General features: G+C 39.3%; 1 protein-coding gene across 1 annotated transcript in view; it reads right to left on the minus strand.

Annotated features, from left to right (window-relative positions):
• The window catches only part of NEXN (nexilin F-actin binding protein), a 187902-nt gene that overhangs the window by 133880 nt on the left and 30524 nt on the right, over positions 1-23498 (minus strand). Inside the window, 2 exon segments of the mRNA XM_053693184.1 lie at positions 1682-1873; positions 21043-21114. Of these exon segments, the coding sequence (XP_053549159.1) occupies positions 1682-1873; positions 21043-21069 (219 nt within the window). The 5' untranslated portion in view covers positions 21070-21114.

The raw sequence follows: 23498 nt of genomic DNA on the forward strand, positions 1-23498 counted from the left end.
GTGCAATGCAAACCCGAGGTCGCATTCGCATTGCACCTAACTCGTAATACCACCGCAAATTAGCGTGTGCTGGTACTCAGTTAAGCACAAACATCGATTTAGCATAAGCAATATTTTGCGCTAAACTCGTAATCTTGCCCTTTGTTTTTAAATTTGCTGCCCCATGAACCCACACCCAGGACGTTAAGCTCATCAGTGCTTCATATATTTCTCCCAACTGGAGATGCATAAATGGTTCATTCTCCTCTACAAGACAACCTGGGATTATTGATTTTCTTACCATAAAATGAATGAATAAACTGAAGAGCACTGAGTGGAACAACAAAACACTAGAATTACTAGTGAAAATGTGCTGCCCCTATAATGTTTCATATTGTTTATTATGTTACAAGAGTCTCCCATATCTACAATTATTATATCTATACGTCAAAAGAAATAGCCAAGGCAATAACAATCATATCATGAAGGTAAAGAAGTCAACAGAGACAGTAAAAGAAGATAAAAATAAGGAAATAGTTTGTCCCACACCTACCAATGTACCTGTTTTTGGTTCAAGAAAGAGAAAAACAGCTGCTAGAAATACGCTGATTGTTGGGGAAAGGGTTCAGTACCTTAAAACCGTGGGCTTCACTCAAGGTTAAAGGGACATGAAACCCAAAATTTTTCTTTAATGATTTAGATAGAGCATACAATTAAACAGCTTTCAAAATTACTTCTATAATCTAATTTGCTTTGTTGTCTTTGTTGAAAAGCCTACCTACGTAGGCTCAGGAGCAGGCTAGCAGCAGTGCACTACTGGGAGCTAGCTGCTAATAGGTGGCTGCCCATATATGCCTTTTGTGATTGGCTCATCTAATGTCTTCAGCTAGCTCCCAGTAGTGCAGGGCTGCTCCTACAACAAAGCAAACAATGCACATTTGACAATATAAGTACATTGGAAGGTTGTGTAAAATTGCATGCTCTGTCTGAATTATAAAAGGATACATTTGGGTTGCATGTCCCTTTAAATAATGGTATTGGTGGGGTTATTATTTTCTACTACATATTCTTGACTACCCTTCTGCTCCTATTTCCGCATCTCCTTGTTGCGTGTAGAGTATAAGACATGTAAAAGCAGAACTGCCTGGTAAACGTATGTCTGTAGACGTCTGTGATAATTGGTAGAGCAGTGATTAGCTAGTTGTGTTTAAATTTAAACAGGTTTAGTTAGACATATTAAAATAGCTTTTAAACAAAGGATACCAAGAGACCAAACCAATTTAATAATAGAAGTAAATGAAAGAGTTTCTTAAAACTACATGTTTTATCGGAACCATGGAAGTTTAATTTTGAGGTTCACATTTATTTTAAGTAAACTCACACATTTAAAAGTATGTCAAATATCTTATATATTTCTTGTCTCCTCTAGTCATGGTTGCCACCATTTTCAAATCTAGCTTTCACTGCATTCTAGTGCTGACCTGTTTGCACGTGTGCAGTAACTCTTCTTCAGATAGTGAGTGAAACTTAAGTTCCAATATGGCAGTACCCATAATTAGAGGGAGGTATATGGAATGTGTTTTAGAGTCCCTTTAATGTAACATTAGTTACTTCTCTATGGGAGGAAAAACATTTAAAAAATGTGTACACCAATTTATATGGTAATGCTAATGAAAATGATGAAGATATCCAGTAAATTAACCTCTTGCTTCCTTTTGTTCCAAATTCTTTCTCTAGTATACTGCTCTTTTCTGCGTTGTTTTTCATCTGTGGATCTTCGTTGGCTTCTTTCTTCTCTTGCTTTCTGCATAGCTTCAAATTTATTCTTTACATCACCCTTGCCAATTTTAGGTACGTAGGTTTTTTGGACAGGCTTAGATGTAGAAAGCAGAATCTTTTAGATGAGAAAAACAGGAAAGATAGAATAGAAGAATATTAGGAAAGAATAAGCAGATTAGGAAATATCAGAAGAGAAAAGAAAATTCACTCTATTTTTTCCCTCACAAACTCTTAAAGGGACACTGAACCCAAATGTTTTCTTTCGTGATTCAGATAGAGCATGAAATTTTAAGCAACTTTCTAATTTACTCCTATTATCAAATTTTCTTTATTCTCTTGGTATCTTTATTTGAAATGCAAGAATGTAAGTTTAGATGCCGGACCATTTTTGGTGAACAACCTGGGTTATCCTTGCCGATTGGTGGATAAATTAATCCATCAATAAAAAGTGCTGTCCAGAGATCTGAACCAAGAAAAAAGTTTAGATGCCTTCTTTTTCAAATAAAGATAGCAAGAGAACGAAGAAAAAATGATAATAGGAGTAAATTAGAAAGTTGCTTAAAATTGCATGCTCCATCTGAATTGCGAAAGATAAAATTTGGGTTCAGTGTCCCTTTAAGCCTACTAAGGACAAAAAAGGACCATCTTGTATATATTATATTTATAAAAATAGTTATTTATATATATATATATATATATATATACACACACACACTCACAGATAGATTGATAGGTAAAAAGAGAAAAATATACAGTCCCTAGGGACCCTAAAAAAGCCCTCCCTTATCCAGACCCTAAAAAAGACCTCCCTTATCCAGCACCCTAGTCATGCCCAAACAATTAACTCTATAATCCTAGAGGACAGTTCAGACAAGTGAGTAAATATAATTATATATTTATTGATAAAAAAACAACAGATAGCATCTATTTATAATAGTGCCTATGAAACTATGCGTGGATCGTTACCACCATCAATATAAACCAAAACTAGAAGTGGGACCACTTATAAAGCAGCAATAAATTAGTATAAACAAAAAGTTAATGAATTTTGGCCGTATACAGGTCACTAGCAGTCTATACGTGTAGCAAATTTGCCTACCTTGTTTGATGTTTTCATATCGAACAACGGGTAAATACAGGGACCTGCAGTTGCATGAAATTTTAGTTGTGGCGATGTCACTGTCCACTGTTAAAAGCACTTGGAAAGGGATACAGCGGTAACCGAAAAAGTAGGTGAGGGCAAATCATTTCTGGCTACTTTGTATAGACTGACAACACTGGATATACAGTTATAAAGCACTTGGCAAGGGATACAAAAGCAACTGAAAAGGGATGTGTACATACGAGTTCCTTTGCAACTTTGTATTATATACTTCCTTGTCTGTTAAAGGGACATTAAGTTGTTTCTTTTGCTATACAATGGCGATTTAGCTGCATGAACTCCTCTTTATTGAGATCTGCCTCATCAAGAAGTATCTCCCACCTTATGTTTCTACATTTATTCTCCTTTTATTTTTCTAAGAGTGGACATACGCAGCATGAAATCCATAAGACTGTTCGTGTTATTTTGCTGCACTTGTGGAAGTAAGATATCCTTTTGCTACACGTATAGACTGCTAGTGACCTGCATACGGCCAAAATTCATTAACTTTTTGCAACAGCCTTATAGGAGATTTATACTAAATTTATTGCTGCCTTATAAGTGGGTCCACTTCTAGTTTTGGTTTATACTGATGGTGGTAACGATCCACACAAAGTTTTATTGGTACTATCATAAATGGATGCTATCTGTTGTTTTTTTGTATCAGTAAATATATAATTATATTTACTCACTTGTCTGATCTGTCCTCTAGGATTATAGTGTTAATTGTTGTAATTATTTGGTTGTTTGCCTGCACCCCTAAGAAGTAATATTAATAAAATAATTTTGTAAGGTGTGCAGAAACATTTGTATTCAAAGAAAGACTAACCATCTTCATGGTTTTTAGCACCCCACTCAGTTGCTCAGGTGCTCTCATTATAGTGCATTGGAAGTGTGTATAAAGCCAGAGAGGCTCATTCTTAGATGCACAGTTAAAGCAGGAATGTTACAGCCCAGAAAGGCATCACATTGCAGTGCTAGGACCAGTCAACATTAGGACACCTTGTAAGTTGGTGACTGGCTTAAGCAAAGTATGGCCATATTGTGTGATTAAGTTCCCTATTTTAAAATATGAGCTTAGGTGATTTTTTTGCAATATTTAAAAGGTTTTGATAATATAGAAGGGGATGTGCGGCAATATTCTATTTTGTGTGTGTATATATATATATAATCCACATTAAAGAGACAATGTACTGTAAACATTTACCCCCTTTATTGTGTTCCCAATGATCCTTTTACCTGCTGGAATGTATTAAATTGTTTACAAATCGATCTTTAATCTTTATTTAGCAATTTATAATAGCTGTTTTTGCCTTTTGAAACCACCACTCATACCGAAAATATAAAGACTGCAGCATTCTTAATAGAAAAGCTATGTAATCAAGATGAAGCAGCAGAAACCAACCTTTCATTTGGAGAAGAGATTGTCAGGTACTGATTTTTTTTTATTTTCAATTGCTCTCTCTAAGGGCCTGATATTCAAAAGCTTGACACTCAGGCGGGATGATCTAAGGCATCTCACCAGTATTGAGAGGCCGCTAAAAAATGTTAGAAACACAAATTGTAATTTAAAAAGTATTTAACTCACTATATAGGGTTCTTGATGTGAAGTAGCAACGCCTTCATTACAATATAAGGTCTAAAAAAAAAATCCCAAAGATTTTGCATGCCAGCAAGCTTTTGAATATCAGGCCCTAAGTACTGGCTATTGTGTATAGAGTAGGAGATACAATAAGGTGTTCTGCTTTACCTGCAGGCTCTGCCCATTTGAATGGACATGTTCTAGAGAACACAGCTTTTTCAAATGCAAAAATAAAGATAAGAGCAATTTCCCATATCTTTAAAGGGCCATTTAATACAGTATGTTTGCATAATCAACACATGCACAATAGAAAGTCAATGCAATAGCACTTAGTCTGAATTTCAAATGAGTAGTAGATTTTTTTTTCCTGACAAATCCAGTTAGTTAAAATTTTCTTCCCCTTGTATCATGTGACAACCATTAGCCAATCACACATCGCATATACGTATATACTGTGAATTCTTGCACGTAGTAGGAGCTGGTGTCTCAGCAAGTATGCATATTTTGCTAATGGACATGAGTAGTATTTTTTATTAATTGTGTGATGAATCGATATTTGAAATATTTTGCTTTAGCAGAAGGCAGTTTGTTCGCCGAAGAGCGGTACAGGAATGAGTATATACAGGCGACAGTGAAGGATATGGGACGTTCCTTGCAAGTTTGGGGCTGCATTACTGCAAATGGAGTTTGGGATTTGGCCAGAATTAATGGTCTACTTAATGCTGAGAAACACCATCATACAATACCATCAGGGAGGCATCTGATTGGTCCCAGTATCCCCAAACATACAGCCATTAATAGCTATTTTCAATGTAAAGTCATAGAAGTGATAATTCGGCCCCCACAGAGCCCTGATCTCAACATCATTGAGTTTGTCTGGGGTTACAGGAACAGACAGAAGCAACTGAGGCTCCCTAAATCCCAGAAGAACTGTGGATAGTTCTCCAAGATGTTTGGAATTGATGCTGTTTTGAAGGCAAATGGTGGTCACACCAAATATAGATTTGATTTAGATTCTTCTTTTGTTTCCTCACTTTGCCTTTTGTTAATTGATAAAAAAAAAAATATAAACTATTAACATTTCTATTTTTTTAAAGCATTCTTACTTTACAGCATTTTTTCACACCTGCCTAATACTTTTGCACAGTACTGTACATACATACATAAATATACATACATACACATACATACATAAAAACACATACATATATATACATAAAAACATACACACATACATATATATACATACATAAAAACACATTCATATACACATACAAAAAAACATACACACACACACATATATATATATATATATATATATATATATATATATATATATATATATATATACACAGTCGTATGCAAAAGTTTAGACACCCCTGACAATTTCCATGATTTTCATTTATAAATAATTGGGTGTTCGGATCAGCAATTTCATTTTGATCTATCAAATAACTGAAGGACACAGTAATATTTCAGTAGTAAAATGAGCTTTATTGGATTAACAGAAAATGTGCAATATGCATCCAAACGAAATTAGACAGGTACATAAATTTGGGCACCCTTGTCATTTTGTTGATTTGAATACCTGTAACTACCTAGCACTGATTAATTGGAACACACAATTGGTTTGGTGAGCCCATTAAGCCTTGAACTTCATAGACAGGTGCATCCAATCATGAGACAGAGTATTTAAGGTGGCCAATTGCAAGTTGTACTCTTTGACTCTCCTCTGAAGAGTGGCAACATGGGGGCCTCAAAACAACTCTCAAATGACCTGAAAACAAAGATTGTTCAACATTATGGTTTAGGGGAAGGCTACAAAAAGCTATTGCAGAGATTTAAGCTGACAGTGTCCACTGTAAGGAACATAGTGAGGAAATGAAAGACCACAGACACAGTTCTTGTTAAGGCCTGAAGTGGCCGGCCAAGTAAAATATCAGAGAGGCAAAGGATGGTGAGAACGGTCAAAAACAGCCCACAGACCACCTCCAAAGACCTACAACATCATCTTGCTGCACATGGTGTCACTGTGCATCGTTCAACAATTCAGCGCACTTTGCACAAGGAGAAGCTGTATGGGAGAGTGATGCGGAAGAAGCCTTTTCAGCACACACGCCACAAACAGAGTCGCTTGAGGTATGCAAACGCACATTTGAACAAGCCAGCTTCATTTTGGAAGAAGGTGCTGTAGACTGATTAAACAAAGATTGAGTTATTTGGTCATAACAAGGGGCATTATGCATGGCGGCAAAAGAACACAGCGTTCCAAGACAAACACTTGCTAGCCACAGTAAAATATGTTGGATGTTCCATCATGCTGTGGGGCTGTGTGGCCAGTGCCGGTACTGGGAATCTTGTTAAAGTTGAGGGTCGCATTGATTCCACTCAATATTAGCAAATACTTGAGAATAATGTTGAGGAATCAGTCACAAAGTTGAAGTTACTCCGGGGCTGGATATTTCAACAAGACAATGAACCAAAACACTGCTATAAAATCTACTCTGGCATTTATTTATTGCAATGTTATGGAATGGCCATCCCAGTCCCCAGACCTGAATATCATTGAAAATCTATGGGGTCATTTGAAGCGGGCTGTCCATGCTCGGCAACCATCAAACCTAACTGAACTGGAGATGTTTTGCAAGGTGGAATGGTCCAAAATACCTTCCTCCAGAATCCAGACACTCATTACAGGCTATAATAAGCGTCTAGAGGCTGTTATTTCTGCTAAAGGAGGCTCTACTAAATATTGATGCAATATTGCCCAAATTTATGCACCTGTCTAATTTTGTTTGGATGCATATTGCAAATTTTCTGTTAATCCAATAAACCTCATTTCACTACAGAAATATTACTGTTTCCTTCAGTTACAGTAGAGTACATACATATATACATACACAGATACACATATCAATACATACACAAATATATATATATATATATATACATACACACATACACATTGCACTGGGCAGTGTGCATTGCTACAACAACATATGTGAACATTTTTGAAGTGAACATTTTATAAATGAGGCATTAAGAAAGAATTATACAAGGATTGGCCAAGGGACAAGACACAAGGCAAGTACTTTTGTAATATTATGTTCTATGTATCCCATTGTTTCCTTATATAATTGCTGCTGTAATACTGTGTCTAATGTTTAATTGGTTCTCACTTTTGTAAAAATGCACAATATATTCATAATCCTTTTTGGTACCTTCTGTCTCTATAACAAACTACATTATTCAATTACGCCTTCTCCCTCTCCACCTGCACTATTCATTAGGAAGACACAAGAAGAAGCAGCACCATCCAAACGTTTCAACAGGTTTATTCGTGCAGTATGCACATTGTGTAGCCAGACCAACAAGCAGCAACGTTTCAGACTTTGTCCTTAATCATGCATGATTAAGGACTAAGTCTGAAATGTTGCTGCTTGTTGGTCTGGCTACACAATGTGCATACTGCACGAATAAACCTGTTGAAATGTTTGGATGGTGCTGCTTCTTCTAGTGTCTTCCTATATAGTGGGATATGGTGCAATATCCTTGAAGCTTGCACATCACATTACTTTCAGGTGCTGGATACTTGTTTTGTTGCACTATTCATTAGCCCATCTCTCTTAAACTCACCTCACTTTTGTACTCATGAACTTTACCTATTCCTAAACACTCTCCCCCCCCCCTGCACCTTGTCTCAAAAACAGTCTCATTACTGCAAATCTGTATCTCATCTCATGTCACTCTCCCTCTTGCTTTTACTAACTGCTGGTGACATCTCCACTAATCCTGGTCCCCAACAACTACCCAGCCATGCACATCCATGTGTACCATGCCATAGACTCAGAAAACAAAACTCTGCCAACCTTACTCACATTCCTCTTGCTTCTAAAGCCACTACCCCTTTCACTTGTGCACTCTGGAACTCTCGCTCTGTTTGCAACAAGCTCACTTCTATACATGACCTCTTTATCTCCCCTTCCCTTAATCTTCTGGCCCTAACAGAAACCTGGCTTTCTCCCCTAGACACAGCATCCACTGCTGCTCTGTCACATGGGGGTCTCCACTTCAGCCACACTCCTAGGTCTGGTAATAGACAAGGAGGTGGTGTAGGTATTTTGCTTTCCTCTCGTTGCACCTTTCAACAAATACAACCCATCTCTTTCCTCACATTTTCCTCATTCGAAACCCACATGATTTGCTTATTCTCTCCCCTCTCTATAAATTAGCAACAGCTTGCTAATTCCCTTGAACCTCTCCTCTCATCCTTCTCCTCCTTTTCCTGCCCTGACCAATCTATCTGCCACTATAACTCCACCCTTACATCCTTCCTTGACAATATGGCCCCTCTTACCATAGCTCGGAAATCACACACTTATCCTCAGCCCTGGCATACTCCTCTGACATGGTACCTATGCAGATGTTTCCGTACTGTTGCGCGGCACTGGAGAAAATCTCGGAGTTCAGCTGATTTTCTCCATTACAAATTCATCTTAAACTCCTACTATTCTGCCATTAATCTCCATAAGCAACACTACTTTTATCTCTAATCTTTCTTCAAACCCAAAACGTCTGTTCTCCACTTTCAATACTCTTCTCCTCCCACCCAACCTCCTAATACAACTTCTCTGTCAGGTCAAGACTTTGCCAGCCACTTCAATAACAAAATTAACTACATCAGAAACGAAATCAGCTCTCAACATATTTCCATTCTCTCACCCCTTCAAACGCTTGCAACCAACCACAACCCACATAGCCATAAACTTAGCTCTTTCTCCCCTGTTACTGATGAAGAAGTTTCGGCACTTATACTGCACTCTCACCTCACTACCTGTCCCCTTGACCCTATCCCCTTACAGCTACTTCCCTCCCTCTCTTCTACCCTTACCCCTATACTCATACACATTTTCAACCTCTCCCTCAGCACCAGTATATTTCCCTCATCTCTGAAACATGCACTGGTCACACCTATCCTCAAAAAACCTTCCCTTGATCCAACCTCCCCATCCAACTACTGCCCTATTTCCCTCCTCCCTCTTGCCTCAAAGCTTCTCGAAAAACTAGTATATGCATGCCTATCCCATTTCCTTACATTAAACTCCCTCCTTGACCCACTGCAATCTGGATTTCGTCCCCATCACTCCACAGAGACCGCAATCGTTAAGGTTACCAACGACCTACTTACAGCAAAATCAAAAGCCCACTTCTCTCTGCTTATCCTCCTTGATCTGTCCGCAGCCTTTGATACTGTTGATCACCCTCTTTTGCTCAAAACCCTCCAATCCTTCAGCATCTGTGACACAGCCCTCTCGTGGTTCTCTTCCTACCTGTCAAACCGTACCTTCAGAGTAGCCTTCTCTGGGGCCTCTCTGCCCCGTACTGCTTTCTGTCGGGGTACAGCAAGGCTCTGTCCTCGGTCCCCTACTATTCTCAATCTACACATTTCCACTTAGACATTTCCACTTAGGGGTGTACTCATTTTTGTTGCCAACGGATTAGACATTAATGGCTGTGTGTTGAGTTATTTTGAGGGGACAGCAAATGTACACTATTATACAGGCTGCACATTCACTACTTTACATTGTAGCGAAATGTCCAAATTGGGCCCAAAGTGTCAATATTTTGTGTGGCCACCATTGTTTTCCAGCACTGCCTTTACCCTCTTGGGCATGGAGTTCACAAGAGCTTCACAGGTTGCAACTGGAGTCCTCTTCCACTCCTCCATGATGACATCACTGAGCTGGTGGATGTTAGAGACCTTGCACTCCCCCACCTTCTGTTTGAGGAAGCCCCACAGATGCCCAATAGGGTTTAGGTCTGGAGACATGCTTGGCCAGTCCATCACCTTTACACACAGCTTCTTTAGCAAGGCAGTGGTCGTCTTGGAGGCGTGTTTGGGGTCGTTATCATGTTGGAATACTGCCCTGCAGCCCAGTCTCTGAAGGGAGGGGATCATGCTCTGCTTCAGTATGTCACATTACATGTTGGTATTCATGGTTCCCTTAAAGGACCAGTCAACACTGTAGATTCGCATAATCAACAAATGCATGATAAGAAGACAATGCAATAGCACTTAGTCTGAACTTCAAATGAGTAGTAGATTTTTGTTAAATAAATTGTAAAGTTATGTCTATTTCCACTCCCCCTGTATCATGTGACAGCCATCAGCCAATCACAAATGCATATACGTATATGCTGTGAATTCTTGCACATTCTCAGTAGGAGTTGGTGACACAAAAAGTGTAAATATAAAAAGACCGTGCACATTTTGTTAATGGAAGTAAATTGGAAAGTTGTTTAAAATTGCATACTCTATCTGAATCATGAAGTTTAATCTTGACTTGAGTGTCCCTTTAATGAACTGTAGCTCCCCATTGCTGGCAGCACCCATGCAGGCCCAGACCATGACACTCCCACCACCATGCTTGACTGTAGACAAGACACACTTGTCTTTGTACTCCTCACCTGGTTGCCGCCACACACGCTTGACACCATCTGAACCAAATAAGTTTATCTTGGTTCCAGTAATCCATGTCCTTAGTCTGCATTTCTTCAGCAAACTGTTTGCAGGCTTTCTTATGCATCATCTTTAGAAGAGGCTTTCTTCTTGGACGACAGCCATGCAGACCAATTTGATGCAGTGTGCTGCGTATGGTTTTAGCACTGACAGGCCGACCCCCCCCCACCCCTTTAACCTCTTCAGCAATGCTGGCAGCACTCATATGTCTATTTCCTAAAGACAACCTCTAGATATGATGCTGAGCAAGTCTCTATGCTAACGATACCCAGATCTACCTTTCCACCCCTGCACTCTCTCCTTCTGTCAATTCTCACATCAGCGACAGCTTATCTGGCATTTCCTCCTGGATGGCCTCTCACCACCTAAGTATAAACATGTCCAAGACCGAACTACTTCTAATTCCCCCCTCTAACTACTCCAGTTTCTAATTTTTCCATCACTGTTGGTGGCACCACTATCTCCCCATCACCCCAAGTCCGCTGCCTTGCAGTCACGCTTGACTCAAATCTGTCCTTCATTTCCCACATCCAATTGCTCTCTTCATCCTGCCGCAACCACCTACGGAATATCTCCAAAATTCGTCCGTTTCTAAGTGCTGAAACTACTAAACAGCTAATCCACTCCCTGGTAATTTCCCGACTTGACTACTGTAACAACTTACTAACTGGCCTGCCTCTCTCCCCTCCAATCCATCCTATATGCATCTGCCAGACTAATCCACCTCTCTCAACACTCTGTTTCTGCTGCACCTCTCTGTGAGTCCCTTCACTGGCTCCCCATTCACAACCGAGTTAAATTCAAAATTCTCAACCTGACCTACAAAGCCCTCACCAATGCTGCCCCACCCTACCTGTCCTCACTTATCAACAAATACACTCCTGCCCGCCCCCTAAGATCCAACAATGACCTGCTTCTTGCGTCCTCTACCATCACCTCCTCTCATACTAGACTACAGGACTTCTCTCGTGCGGCACCAACCCTCTGGAACGCACTTCCTCGTGATGTCAGACTTGCCCCTAACCTCTCCTCCTTTAAACGTTCCCTAAAGATCTTTCTGTTCAGGGACGCTTATCACCCGACTTATTAACATACTAACTTCACTTAACTAACAGCTGCCCTCTATCTACTCACTAATATCATTCTCACCATTGCAGTCCCCACCTCCTGTTTCCCATCCTACCCATCTAGATTGTAAGTTCCCATGGGAATAGGGCCCTCAATTCCCCCTGTTTTTGTCTGTAAAATTGTGTCTTATCGTATTGTTTCTCCATTGTACTGTTATCCTTGTACCCATGGGCAGCGCTGCAGAATCTGTTGGCGCTTTATAAATAAAGAATAATAATAATAATAATTGGTGGGTGAATTTATCCACCAATCAGCAAGAACAACCCAGGTTGTTCACCAAAAATGGGCCGGCATCGAAACTTACATTCTTGCATTTCAAATAAAGATACCAAGAGAATGAAGAAAAATTGATAATAGGAGTAAATTAGAAAGTTGCTTAAAATTTCATACTCTATCTGAATCACGAAAGAAAACATTTGGGTTCAGTGTCCCTTTAATGTTTTTTATTTTATAATGATACATTTTACATCAATTACAGTAAAATATATTGTATCACAGGAAATGTGAGGTTTTCCTTTTCATTTAGCTAACCAATATATTTAAAGGCAAATGATAAATGGCACATTCTGAACTGAGAAATATCTTCTTTAGACGGAGCAAGTATTCACTTGCAGCCATTAGTATTTAAGTGTATTACTACAAGTCATTTCTAATTTCTAATCTTGTTTTATATTTCCAAGACTGTGCCAAGAAATAGATATTTAGATACAGCGAGGCAGACAAAAACATGGAAGGAATTTATAAATGGTAAAGGGTACATAAAAAGAATGCAGTGACTTATTTAAATGGTATTAACTCAACCATCATCTTTTAAGTAAAAAAATAAATGAAACTTTAGTCTTTGTCTGGGAATGCGTTGTTTTTTTTTATAGATGCAACAGTGTTTTATTACTGAACCAGGAATAAGTGTTCTGGATTGTGTTATGTTTCTACCTATCTGTAAAGAAAGCTGAGCTGGAGGTCGGATGCGCCAGACGTGTTTCTTACTTCGCACAGACAAAGAGGTTTTGACTAGACGTGCATTTTTGTGGTACCAATGTAAAAACAACATTTTCCCATATTAATTGCATTAATCTGTTTATGATATCCAGCATTAAAGAATTTTGTGACACTATAAAAATAAACAATAATAATAATATATAAATGACTCTTTAACCAAAAACAAACAGATACATGCAATTAAAAGATATAGTTGATTTGTTTGTGTGATTCTTTTTTTTTCTTCTCCAAACTTACACTATTCAATAATGATTTAGAATTAGTTGTTTCCACTGTCAATATTTAAAGGGACAGTAAACATCAAAAAAATGTATTGTTTATAAAGATAGATAATCCCTTTATTTACCATTCACCAGTTTTGCATAACCAACACTGTTATAGAAATATACTTTTTACCTCTGTAATTTCCTTGTATCTAAGCCTCTGCAGACTGCCTCCTTAGCTCAGTTCTTTTTACAGAATTGCATTTCAGGCAATTAGTGCCGACTCTTAAATAACTTCATGTGCGTGAGCACAACATTATCTATATGAAACACATGAACTAACTCCCTCTAGCTGTGAAAAACTGTCAAATGCATTCAGATAAGAGGCGGCCTTTAAGGGCTTAGAAATTAGCATATCAGCCTACCTAGGTTTAGGTAAGAATAACGAGAACAAAGGAAATTTGATGATAAAAGTAAATTCGAAAGTTGTTTAAAATTGCATGTCCTATCTGAACCATGAAAGCTTCATTTGGACTTTACTATCCCTTTAAGTTTTTTGTACTTGACCAGCCAACCAGAAAATAGGATAAAAAAGATATTTTTTGTGTTGCTGCTGGCTTGTAGCAGTAGTACTAGCTACTACTTTAACTTATTTAAGCTGCTGTCCAGCTCCATTTCTGCTTCCCTAAAGATGTTTTCCATAGAAAATAGTGGACAAATGGATTTTCATTGACAAATTTCAAATGAGTGCCTTAAAGAGACAGTAAAATCACAATTAAACATTCACGATTCAGACAAAGCATGTAACGTTAAAACAACTTTATAATTTGCTCAAAACATTTGCTTAGTGCTAATGATATCCTTTGTTGGAAAAGCATACCTATGTAGCCTCAGGAGTAGCTATGCAGTACTGGAAGCTAGCTGCTGATTGGTGGCTGCACATATATGCCTCTTGTCATTGGCTTAACCAATGTGTTCAGCTTTCTCCCAGTAGTACATTGTTGCTCCTTTAACAAAGGATATCAAGAGAATGAAGTAAATTTGATAATAGAAGTAAATTGGAAAATGTGTTTAAAATCATATGTTCTGTCTGAATCATGAAATAAAAGTTTGGGGTTTTATGACTCTTTGAAGAATATTGGCTGAAACAAAACACATTTTCATTGTGACAAATTTTTAATCCAAAACATTTCCTTGGTCTGTGCAAATGCCTAGTTTTGACCCATCTCACGGCAGCTTGTTGTTCACTGTAAGAATCCCTCCCTGTAAATTTACAAATGGTCCCAAGTTCTGTTACGGACTATGGCTGACTGTCAAAGGGGACCCCCCCCTGCCAGTTACCTGGACCCTTACAGTGTGATCGTGCCTGTCACGGATACCAGGCTGCCAAGGCTACCCTCACCCCCCCCCTACTACCTGGCTAACTCCTTTTTACTTCAGATTTGGCCCTTTCATGGCTTACGCAATCTCCCAGACTCTTCCTATTGCTTGTTTTGTGGTTTGTACATCCTCATGGAAGAGCTGATCTCTGACTGCCTAACCCCTCTTCGGCTGGCCAGGCTCCTGGAACTGCCGGTTGGCCGCATCACCCCGAACACCCGCTAACCTATACCCCAGGTCGCTCCAGCAGCCCTTTGCCCCAGAGCTCCGCTCCTTTGGGGATTGGTACCCCCTAGAGAGGGAAAGTGGTGGGGTGATTGCCGGAAGGGAGCTCCCTTGGGAACTTGGTGTTTCAGGACCCCCCCTACAACCCCTACTTCCCCTGGCTTCACTGTTGAACATTTGATCAACTGCCGCTCCGACCCCCAGTAACGGATCATGTCGCTTTTTGTACTGTGGCATCTGGGGACCCGAGGGCTTCCCAATGATACCCTGGAAGTGCCGCCGCTCCCCCAGGATCACCCTGAAATCACCACCTCTATACCACTAGGACTATGGACACTATGGGGGGGGGGGGGCGCCAGCCTGTCTGGAGGGACGGAAATGGCAGGAGATCTGGGGGTCAGATAAGACCCTTATTAAGAGGAGCTGGGTGTATATAAGTGTGTGTGTATTCACAATAAAGTATGTTCTTGATCCACCTGAATACTGGCTCTCTCTGGTTATTTGGGTGGGCTCTGGCTATAATCACTTTCCTCCGCTCTATAGCTACAAGTTCCAGGGACAGGAAGGACCCTCTTGGTGTAGCTATGTTATGGGCTCCATGTACGAAGCAGCGAAAGCTGCTCCGGAGCCTTTGCGGGGCAGGTTCGCATATGCGAGCCTGCTTCCCGCAATGTAAGAAGTAGCGGTCATTAGACCGCTGCTTCCTACACCCTACGCCACCTCTTAGGTGGCGAAGCAAAATCACCGAGAGCTCGCTCGCTCTCGGTGATTGACAGCCCCTTCAGTCGCGTGATTGGTCGCGCGACTGAAGGGGCGGGCATTACACACTCCGCTGAGTGTGTAATGGTACATACGGGCAAGCGGATCAATAGATCCGCTGCCCGTGTGTAGCGGAGGCGGGTGGACAGCTTTGCGAGTTAAGAAGCTGTCCGCCCGCCTCTTATTACATGGAGCCCTATGTCTCCTATCTGTTACACCTTGCGCCTCTCCATTATTCTGCTAATAAACCATCACATGAATCAATCTGAGGCTGAGATTTGTGAGTGGGAATAGGCAACAGTAGAATACAGTTTTAGTCATTTTTATAAAGCTATTGAACAGTATTAAAGGGACATGAAACCCCAAAATGTTTATTTTATGAGTCAGATAGAACATACAATTTTAAACAACTTTCTAATTTACTTCTATAATCTAATTTTCTTTGTTCTTGTGTTATCTTTTGTTGAAAAGCATGACTGTAAGCTCAGGATCATACATGAGTCCGGAGCACTATCTGGCAGCAGTTTTGCAAGAATGTTATACATTTGCAAGAGTACTATACGGCAGCACGATTTCCTGCCAATTAGTGCTATAGAAACCTAGCTAGGTATCCCTTTAACAAAAAATACCATGGGAACAAAGCAAATTTCATAATAGAAATAAATTGGAAACTTTTTAAATTGTATGCTCTGTCTGAATCACAAAAGGACATTTGTTGGGTTAAATATCACTTTAATTATTTTCATGTCGCTAATAGTTATATCCACTTAGCAATAATACACATTTCACTGGTTAATAATTTGAATGCCATGGTATAAAGTGACGATAATATAATCCTGTATACAGACATTTACTCTTTCATATGTAAAAATGCACGTTTTTGGTTCTCATGTCAACCATACATTACTCTTATATTTACTACAGGAGGCATTATTTAAAGGAACAGAAAGCCACAACATGTTCTTTCATGATTTGGATAGAACATACAATTTTAAACAACTTTCCAATTTACTTCTATTATTAAATTTGCTTCGTTATTGTGTTACCCTTTGGTGAAGGAGCAGCCTTGCATTACTGCAGCTAGCTGAACACATTTAGGCCTAGATTTGGAGTTTGGCGGTAGCCGTGAAAACCAGCGTTAGAGGCTCCTAGCGCTGGTTTTAGGCTACCGCCGGTATTTGGAGTCATTCAAAAAAGGGTCTAACGCTCACTTTTCAGCCGCGACTTTTCCATACCGCAGATCCCCTTACGTCAATTGCGTATACTATCTTTTCAATGGGATCTTTCTAACTCCGGTATTTAGAGTCCTGTCTGAAGTGAGCGTTAGAAATCTAACGACAAAACTCCAGCCGCAGAAAAAAGTCAGTAGTTAAGAGCTTTCTGGGCTAACGCCGGTTCATAAAGCTCTTAACTACTGTACTCTAAAGTACACTAAGACCCATAAACTACCTATGTACCCCTAAACCGAGGTCCCCCCACATCGCCGCCACTCGATTAAATTTTTTTAACCCCTAATCTGCCGACCGCCACCTACGTTATACTTATGTACCCCTAATCTGCTGCCCCTAACACCGCCGACCCCTATATTATATTTATTAACCCCTAACCTGCCCCCCACAACGTCGCAGCCAGCTACCTACAATAATTAACCCCTAATCTGCCGACCGCAAAGAGCCGCCACCTGCATTATAGCTATGTACCCCTAATCTGCTGCCCCTAACACCGCCGACCCCTATATTATATTTATTAACCCCTAATCTGCCCCCCTCAACGTCGCCTCCACCTGCCTACACTTATTAACCCCTAATCTGCCGAGCGGACCGCACCGCTACTATAATAAAGTTATTAACCCCTAATCCGCCTCACTAACCCTATAATAAATAGTATTAACCCCTAATCTGCCCTCCCTAACATCGCCGACACCTAACTTCAATTATTAACCCCTAATCTGCCGACTGGAGCTCACCGCTATTCTAATAAATGTATTAACCCCTAAAGCTAAGTCTAACCCTAACACTAACACCCCCCTAAATTAAATATAATTTTAATCTAACGAAATTAATTAACTCTTCTTAAATAAATTATTCCTATTTAAAGCTAAATAAATACTTACCTGTAAAATAAATCCTAATATAGCTACAATATAAATTATATTTATATTATAGCTATTTTAGGATTAATATTTATTTTACAGGTAATTTTGTATTTATTTTAACCAGGTACAATAGCTATTAAATAGTTAAGAACTATTTAATAGCTAAAATAGTTAAAATAATTACAAATTTACCTGTAAAATAAATCCTAACCTAAGTTACAATTAAACCTAACACTACACTATCAATAAATTAATTAAATAAAATACCTATAATTATCTACAATTAAACCTAACACTACACTATCAATAAATAAATTAAATACAATTCCTACAAATAAATACAATGAAATAAAATAACTAAAGTACAAAAAATAAAAAAAAACTAAGTTACAAAAAATAAAAAAATATTTACAAACATTAGAAATATATTACAACAATTTTAAACTAATTACACCTACTCTAAGCCCCCTAATAAAATAACAAAGCCCCCCAAAATAAAAAAATGCCCTACCCTATTCTAAATTACTAAAGTTCAAAGCTCTTTTACCTTACCAGCCCTGAACAGGGCCCTTTGCGGGGCATGCCCCAAGAAGTTCAGCTCTTTTGCCTGTAAAAAAAAAACATACAATACCCCCCCCCAACATTACAACCCACCACCCACATACCCCTAATCTAACCCAAACCCCCCTTAAATAAACCTAACACTAAGCCCCTGAAGATCTCCCTACCTTGAGTCGTCTTCACCCAGCCGAGCCAAATTCTTCATCCAAGCGGAGCAAGAAGAGGTCCTCCATCCGGTAGAAGTCTTCATCCAAGCGGGGCAGAAGAGGTCTTCCATCCGATTGAAGTCTTCATCCAAGCGGCATCTTCTATCGTCATCCATCCGGAGCGGAGCGGCAGCATCCTGAAGACCTCCGACGCGGAACATCCATCCTGGCCGACGACTGAACGACGAATGACGGTTCCTTTAAATGACGTCACCCAAGATGGCGTCCCTCGAATTCCGATTGGCTGATAGGATTCTATCAGCCAATCGGAATTAAGGTAGGAATATTCTGATTGGCTGATGGAATCAGCCAATCAGAATCAAGTTCAATCCGATTGGCTGATCCAATCAGCCAATCAGATTGAGCTCGCATTCTATTGGCTGTTCCGATCAGCCAATAGAATGCGAGCTCAATCTGATTGGATCAGCCAATCGGATTGAACTTGATTCTGATTGGCTGACTCCATCAGCCAATCAGAATTTTCCTACCTTAATTCCGATTGGCTGAAGAATTTGGCTCGGCTGGGTGAAGACTACTCAAGGTAGGGAGATCTTCAGGGGCTTAGTGTTAGGTTTATTTAAGGGGGGTTTGGGTTAGATTAGGGGTATGTGGGTGGTGGGTTGTAATGTTGGGGGGGTATTGTATGGTTTTTTTTACAGGCAAAAGAGCTGAACTTCTTGGGGCATGCCCCCGCAAAGGGCCCTGTTCAGGGCTGGTAAGGTAAAAGAGCTTTGAACTTTAGTAATTTAGAATAGGGTAGGGCATTTTTTTATTTTGGGGGGCTTTGTTATTTTATTAGGGGGCTTAGAGTAGGTGTAATTAGTTTAAAATTGTTGTAATATATTTCTAATGTTTGTAAATATTTTTTTATTTTTTGTAACTTATTTTTTTTTTATTTTTTGTACTTTAGTTATTTTATTTCATTGTATTTATTTGCAGGAATTGTATTTAATTTATTTATTGATAGTGTAGTGTTAGGTTTAATTGTAGATAATTATAGGTATTTTATTTAATTAATTTATTGATAGTGTAGTGTTAGGTTTAATTGCAACTTAGGTTAGGATTTATTTTACAGGTAAATTTGTAATTATTTTAACTATTTTAGCTATTAAATAGTTCTTAACTATTTAATAGCTATTGTACCTGGTTAAAATAAATACAAAGTTACCTGTAAAATAAATATTAATCCTAAAATAGCTATAATATAAATATAATTTATATTGTAGCTATATTAGGATTTATTTTACAGGTAAGTATTTAGCTTTAAATAGGAATAATTTATTTAAGAAGAGTTAATTAATTTCGTTAGATTAAAATTATATTTAATTTAGGGGGGTGTTAGTGTTAGGGTTAGACTTAGCTTTAGGGGTTAATACATTTATTAGAATAGCGGTGAGCTCCAGTCGGCAGATTAGGGGTTAATAATTGAAGTTAGGTGTCGGCGATGTTAGGGAGGGCAGATTAGGGGTTAATACTATTTATTATAGGGTTAGTGAGGCAGATTAGGGGTTAATAACTTTATAATAATAGCGGTGCGGTCCGCTCGGCAGATTAGGGGTTAATAAGTGTAGGCAGGTGGAGGCGACGTTGTGGGGGGCAGATTAGGGGTTAATAAATATAATATAGGGGTCGGCGGTGTTAGGGGCAGCAGATTTGGGGTACATAGGGATAATGTAAGTAGCGGCGGTTTACGGAGCGGCAGATTAGGGGTTAAAAATAATATACAGGGGTCAGCGATAGCGGGGGCGGCAGAATAGGGGTTAATAAGTGTAAGGTTAGGGGTGTTTAGACTCGGGGTACATGTTAGAGTGTTAGGTGCAGACGTAGGAAGTGTTTCCCCATAGCAAACAATGGGGCTGCGTTAGGAGCTGAACGCTGCTTTTTTGCAGGTGTTAGGTTTTTTTTCAGCTCAAACAGCCCCATTGTTTCCTATGGGGGAATCGTGCACGAGCACGTTTTTTGAGGCTGGCCGCGTCCCTAAGCAACTCTGGTATCGAAAGTTGCAGTTGCGTTAAATATGCTCTACGCTCCTTTTTTTGGAGCCTAACGCAGCCTTTCTGTGGACTCTCAATACCAGAGTTATTTTAAAGGTGCGGCCAGAAAAAAGCCAGCGTTAGCTACGCGGGTCGTTACCGACAAAACTCTAAATCTAGCAGTTAGTTAGCCAATCACAAGATATAAATGTGTGCAGGCACCAATCAGCAACTAGCTCCCACTAGTGTAGGATATGTGCATATTCTTTTTCAACAAGAGATACCAAGAGAACAAAGCACATTTGACAAAAGAAGGGAATGTAAAAGTGTCTTAAAATTACCTGCTCTATCTGAATCATAGAAGTTTAGTTTTGACTTTTTTATCCTTTTAGTCAAATATAATTTGTTTTAAAATAAAATGTTCTAATAAAAAAAACACATATTTTACACTAGAATATCCCTTTAGCAATAAATACTTTAAGTATAAAGATGATATAATCCAATGTACCTACCTCTGCCTTTTGGGCCACGTCATTCATGGTGGTAATTTTTGCCCTTTATGTCGGATATCTGTAAAACTTCACCTAATGGAAAAAAACAAAACACAAGTATGTATTAATATAGCGTTGTGTTAATTAGAAGGTTCAGAACAAAATGTGAAAACCATGCTGAGCTTTCAAAAATAAAACGTATCATGTTCTAAATCAGATTTCCATATGTTCAAGTAGTTCTATATTAATTATGATATTATAGACAAGTAGACAATAATAATGGACCAAATAATCTTATATTAAAAGGGACAGTCTACACCAGAATTTTTATTGTTTAAAAAGATAGATAATCCCTTTATTACCCATTCCCCAGTTTTGCATAACCAACACAGTTATATTAATACACTTTTTACCTCTGTGATTACCTTGTATCTAAGCCTCTGCAAACTGCCCCCTCATTTCAGTTCTTTTGACAGACTTGCATTTTAGTCAATCAGTGTCCTCGTATATGTAACTCCACGGGAGTGAGCACAATGTTATCTATATGGCCCACACGGACTAGCGCTATCTAGCTGTGAAAAACTGTCACAATGCACTGAGATAAGAGGCAGCCTTCAAGGTCTTAGAAATTAGCATATGAGCCTACCTAGGTTTAGCTTTCAACAAAGAATACCAAGAGAACAAAGCAACATTGATGATAAAAGTAAATTGGAAAGTTGTTTTAACCCCTTAAGGACAAGGCCATTTTTCAATTTCTTTCCCTTAAGGACCAGGGCTATTTTTACATTTCTGCGGTGTTTGTGTTTAGCTGTAATTTTCCTCTTACTCATTTACTGTACCCACACATATTATATACCGTTTTTCTCGCCATTAAATGGACTTTCTAAAGATACCATTATTTTCATCATATCTTATAATTTACTATAAAAAAAATTATAAAATATGAGGAAAAAATGGAAAAAAACACACTTTTTCTAACTTTGACCCCCAAAATCTGTTACACATCTACAACCACCAAAAAACACCCATGCTAAATAGTTTCTAAATTTTGTCCTGAGTTTAGAAATACCCAATATTTACATGTTCTTTGCGTTTTTCGCAAGTTATAGGGCAATAAGTACAAGTAGCACTTTGCTATTTCCAAACCACTTTTTTTCAGGAATCCCTGAATATCCCTTGACATGTATATATTTTTTTTTAGAAGACATCCCAAAGTAATGATCTAGGCCCATCTTGGTATATTTCATGCCACCATGTCACCGCCAAATGCGATCAAATAAAAAAAAAATGTTAAATTTTTTACAATTTTAGGTTTCTCACTGAAATTATTTACAAACAACTTGTGCAATTATGGCATAAATGGTTGTAAATGCTTCTCTGGGATCCCCTTTGTTCAGAAATAGCAGACATTTATGGCTTTTGTGTTGCTTTTTGGTAATTAGAAGGCTGCAAAATGCTGCTGCGCATCACACGTGTATTATGCCCAGCAGTGCAGGGGTTAATTAGATAGCTTGTAGGGAGCTTGCAGGGTTAATTTTAGCTTTAGTGTAGAGATCAGCCTCCCACCTGACACATCACACCCCAGGATCCCTCCCAAACAGCTCTCTTCCCTCCCCCACCCCACAATTGTCCCCGCCATCTTAAGTACTGGCAGAAACTCTGCCAGTACTAAAATAAAAGGCTTTTTTTTTTTTTTATGAATTTTTTTTTTATCTGTTTAGCTGTGATGGACCCCCCTTAGCCCCTAACCTCTCTGATCCCCCCCAAACAGCTCTATAATGCTTGCCCACATCCTATTTGCTGCCATTTTGGGTACTGGCAGACAATTTGCCTCCAAAAAATGTTTTTTTTTTTGTTTTTTTTGTATATAATTACATTTTTGCTGTAGTGTAGCTGCCCCCCCCTAATACCCTCCTCCCTCTCCCCCTCCCAGATCCTTTTGAAAATTATTTCCCCCCCTCCCTCTCTCCCATTCATTAATTCATTGGTGGCAGTGGCTGTTACGCGATCGCGCGCTCCCTGCAGGCCCCCGCACGCTCCCGGCACCCGGCGTGCACATTGCACATTCAGGAACCGGATGCCGGGTAGCGATGGGCCGCCCACCCGCCTCCCTGCAGCTGCTCCCACCCACCAACGATCGGGCCCATCGCTACCGGTGCAGAGAGGGCCACAGAGTGGCTCTCTCTGCATCGGTTTTGGAAAAAAGGTATTGCAGTGATGCCTCAATGTCGAGGCATCACAGCAATACCTTGAAAGCGGCTGGAAGCGATCAGGATCGCTTCCAGCCGCTTTAAACCCTGATGTCGTACAGGGTACGTCGCTGGTCTTTAAAGACCAGGTTGTGTGCGACGTACCCTGTACGACATGCGTCGTTAAGGGGTTAAATTGCATGCCCTATCGGAATCATGAAAGATTAATTTTAACTAGACTAGATCATTGTATGGCAGTTGGTGGTAGAGACATTTTCAGTTAACTTT

The sequence above is a fragment of the Bombina bombina genome, chromosome 10, assembly GCF_027579735.1.
Source record: "Bombina bombina isolate aBomBom1 chromosome 10, aBomBom1.pri, whole genome shotgun sequence".
NCBI lineage: Eukaryota > Metazoa > Chordata > Amphibia > Anura > Bombinatoridae > Bombina > Bombina bombina.